This window comes from Camelina sativa, chromosome 4 (assembly GCF_000633955.1).
Source record: "Camelina sativa cultivar DH55 chromosome 4, Cs, whole genome shotgun sequence".
NCBI classification, from domain to species: Eukaryota; Viridiplantae; Streptophyta; class Magnoliopsida; order Brassicales; family Brassicaceae; genus Camelina; species Camelina sativa.
In genome coordinates, this window is record NC_025688.1 from 29878908 (window position 1) to 29882651 (window position 3744).

Here is a 3744-nt window from a genome sequence, read left to right on the forward strand (position 1 = left end):
TTTTTTTTTTTTTTTTTTTTGAATATTATGATGATCTAAAACTCTTTAAATAAATACTTCGTAAGTTATTTAAAATAATATTTTTTTTCTGATCCCACGTTAATTGGGTTGGGTCCGTCGAAACTTTAACAATTTTTGCGTATATTTAACTATACTAATGACAGCCATTAAGAGTTTGAAGTTAATTTCAGTGGAAAAAAACGTATACAGGTGAAGGTGATTTCATTTTGTTTTTGTCTACGTGATTAAACAAAAAAGTAAGTACCGTGATAACGAAATCATGCCTTTCGTTAATTTTGTTTAACGTCAAATCTCAAATAGATAAGTACAAATATTACCATTAGTACATTAATTAAGATAAAAATAAATTGTTAAGAAGAGACTCGACGCTTTGTGGTTTCTTCTCGAACAAAATTGAAACTATAAATCTATAACAAATTATGTATTGTAAAATAAAATAAAATAAAATAAAAAGTGGCTGCACGTCCTCTAAATGCATCAAAAGGAGACACTATTGTCTATTGGATGCATAATAATGCAATGATTAGTATCATCACGAGCCAAAACGTGCGCTCAAGTCAGATCCCTTATTCTCATAGATATACTGTAATTAATTTTAGATTGTTATCAATCTTATCGCAAAAACCCTATATAACGTACTCTCACAGTAGAGATTTCATGCATTGTCAACAACACACAAGTTATATATACATCTATTTATCTATATTACATCTGAATATTGTATACTTAAAAAATGGCACAAACTTTTTCGTTGTGCTTCGTTCCTTACATGCTACTTCTCTCGTCTCTTTTCGCTGCCGGAGTAACGACAATCACCGAGGGGGAACTGCTTTCCTCGATGATCGGAGTTCAAGGTCTCATCTACTGCAAACAAGGATCTAAGCTTACCCCTCTCCAAGGTAATTAGATCTCATCATGATTCATGAATATATATTTTGGGATAATTAATTAACTGAAATTATGGTATGTGGACGTACAGGTGCAGTAGCGAGGGTGACATGTGAGAGAGCCGATGAGTACGGTTACGAAGCAGAGGATGTGACGGTGCTTAGCCAAGCGACGGATGCGAAGGGTTATTTCCTGGCGACGCTTTCTTCNTTTCATTTTGTTTTTGTCTACGTGATTAAACAAAAAAGTAAGTACCGTGATAACGAAATCATGCCTTTCGTTAATTTTGTTTAACGTCAAATCTCAAATAGATAAGTACAAATATTACCATTAGTACATTAATTAAGATAAAAATAAATTGTTAAGAAGAGACTCGACGCTTTGTGGTTTCTTCTCGAACAAAATTGAAACTATAAATCTATAACAAATTATGTATTGTAAAATAAAATAAAATAAAATAAAAAGTGGCTGCACGTCCTCTAAATGCATCAAAAGGAGACACTATTGTCTATTGGATGCATAATAATGCAATGATTAGTATCATCACGAGCCAAAACGTGCGCTCAAGTCAGATCCCTTATTCTCATAGATATACTGTAATTAATTTTAGATTGTTATCAATCTTATCGCAAAAACCCTATATAACGTACTCTCACAGTAGAGATTTCATGCATTGTCAACAACACACAAGTTATATATACATCTATTTATCTATATTACATCTGAATATTGTATACTTAAAAAATGGCACAAACTTTTTCGTTGTGCTTCGTTCCTTACATGCTACTTCTCTCGTCTCTTTTCGCTGCCGGAGTAACGACAATCACCGAGGGGGAACTGCTTTCCTCGATGATCGGAGTTCAAGGTCTCATCTACTGCAAACAAGGATCTAAGCTTACCCCTCTCCAAGGTAATTAGATCTCATCATGATTCATGAATATATATTTTGGGATAATTAATTAACTGAAATTATGGTATGTGGACGTACAGGTGCAGTAGCGAGGGTGACATGTGAGAGAGCCGATGAGTACGGTTACGAAGCAGAGGATGTGACGGTGCTTAGCCAAGCGACGGATGCGAAGGGTTATTTCCTGGCGACGCTTTCTTCGTCGGAAGTGAAGGATTCTTATAGTAAGAAGGTAATGAGGATCAAGGAGTGCAGGGCGTTTCTTGAGCTTTCTCCATCCGACACGTGTTCTTTTCCAACTGAGATCAACCGTGGAATCAGCGGAGCCATTCTCCAAAATTATCGTCTACTAGAATTCAAGCTTAAGATGAAGCTCTTCACCGTTGGCCCTTTCGTCTTCTCGCCCGAGGAAACTCACGACAAGTCTATCCCCAACGGCTACTAAATATTATATCAATCCATCCATGTTTCCATTGGCCTAAATGGGCCGTACGTAATAGGTGAGCCCGCTATTATACCATGGTTTCATCCGGGTGTTCAACGTATCTATCTATAATCTAAGTTTACAAACATCTTATATATTCTTCCTACGATTCTTGATATATTATTCACTGCACAGTGTGATACACATGTCACATACTTTTGGTTTTGGCGATTGCAACTCATACATGCCAAATTTACTGAAAACGTACGTACGTGGAATACAATATCTTCTAAATTTGGAAATAGGGTGAGGAAGACGAAACTGAAAGTCAAATAATTAATAAACACAACTCGAAACTTACCTTTAACATGCGATAATAGGAAGAAGGCACATGATTTTTCCGCGTAATCCGAAACAACTAGTGCTAGTGGCTTTTGGATAAGTATATATTATTATTATAAAAAAAAAACGAAAATTGGTTGATTAAAATATACAGTTAAACAAATTCTCTTAAACAACGCTTTGACTTTACAAAAGTTGTGTGTGTGTAAATTTTCTTGAGTTATGCAAACGGTCCAACTCCTCGCCATTGCATGTACGTAATTTCTTCACGCGTTGTATTTTCATATCAACTCAAACTTCGCCTTTTGCAAACACTCTTTAGAACTGAGACGCGGTTTAATCAACCTTATTATATATCCTATCCTATATTAGACACAATGACACATTGCCAACACGCATTACATTTAACCCAAAAATCGGAAAAATAAGTGAAATTTTGAAATATCAATGAACATATGCTACATATTCAATATATATGCTTATGTTTTCGTTCCGAATATATATAGTGTTGTGTTGTTCTCGATGATAATATATAATCTCCCACATGACACGTACACAATCAACCTTATTGATACATACATGTTGGATAAACTTCAAGACTTAAGGCCCAAATTACCTTACAAAGAAGTGTTAAGGACAAAGAAGGGCTTAGGACATTTCTACTAGGATTAGGAATTATCTAGTTCTAATAGAAGTAGGAATATGAAAGCACTATATATATCTTTGATTGAGTTGTGATCAAAGGTAAGAAAAGAGTGCATACATTGTTTAGTTTTGAGAGGAGATTTTCTAAGCAATAATATAAGAGAGTTATTCTTATAATACAAAAGTCTTTTCTATCTTATGTTTGGTATCAGAGCTCTAGGTCTAGTCGATCAAGTTGTGATTCGATTACAGAGCTGTTTTTGGAAGTGATCATCGAACCACAACTATGGGAGATATAGTTGAATCATCACGTCCGAAGGAGTTAGAGAAAGGTATCTCTCTGTAGTGCCCTCTTCTAACTTCTACGAATTACACAGTGTGGTCCATGAGGATGAGGATCATGCTGCGTATTCAAAAAGTGTGGGAAACGATCGAACCAGGATCGGATGATCCAGAAAAGAATGACATCGCTACCGCCTTATTGTTTCAGTCGATTCCGGAAGCTCTTACCATGCAG

At 35.4% G+C, this 3744-nt stretch overlaps 1 protein-coding gene across 1 annotated transcript; it reads left to right on the forward strand.

Moving 5' to 3' along the window:
* Positions 1572-2399, forward strand: LOC104783344 (proline-rich protein 3-like). The gene is made up of 2 exons (XM_010508490.1): positions 1572-1819; positions 1900-2399. Exons 1-2 carry the CDS (start codon positions 1654-1656, stop codon positions 2259-2261), a joined length of 528 nt encoding a protein of 175 aa, XP_010506792.1. The 5' UTR covers positions 1572-1653; the 3' UTR covers positions 2262-2399.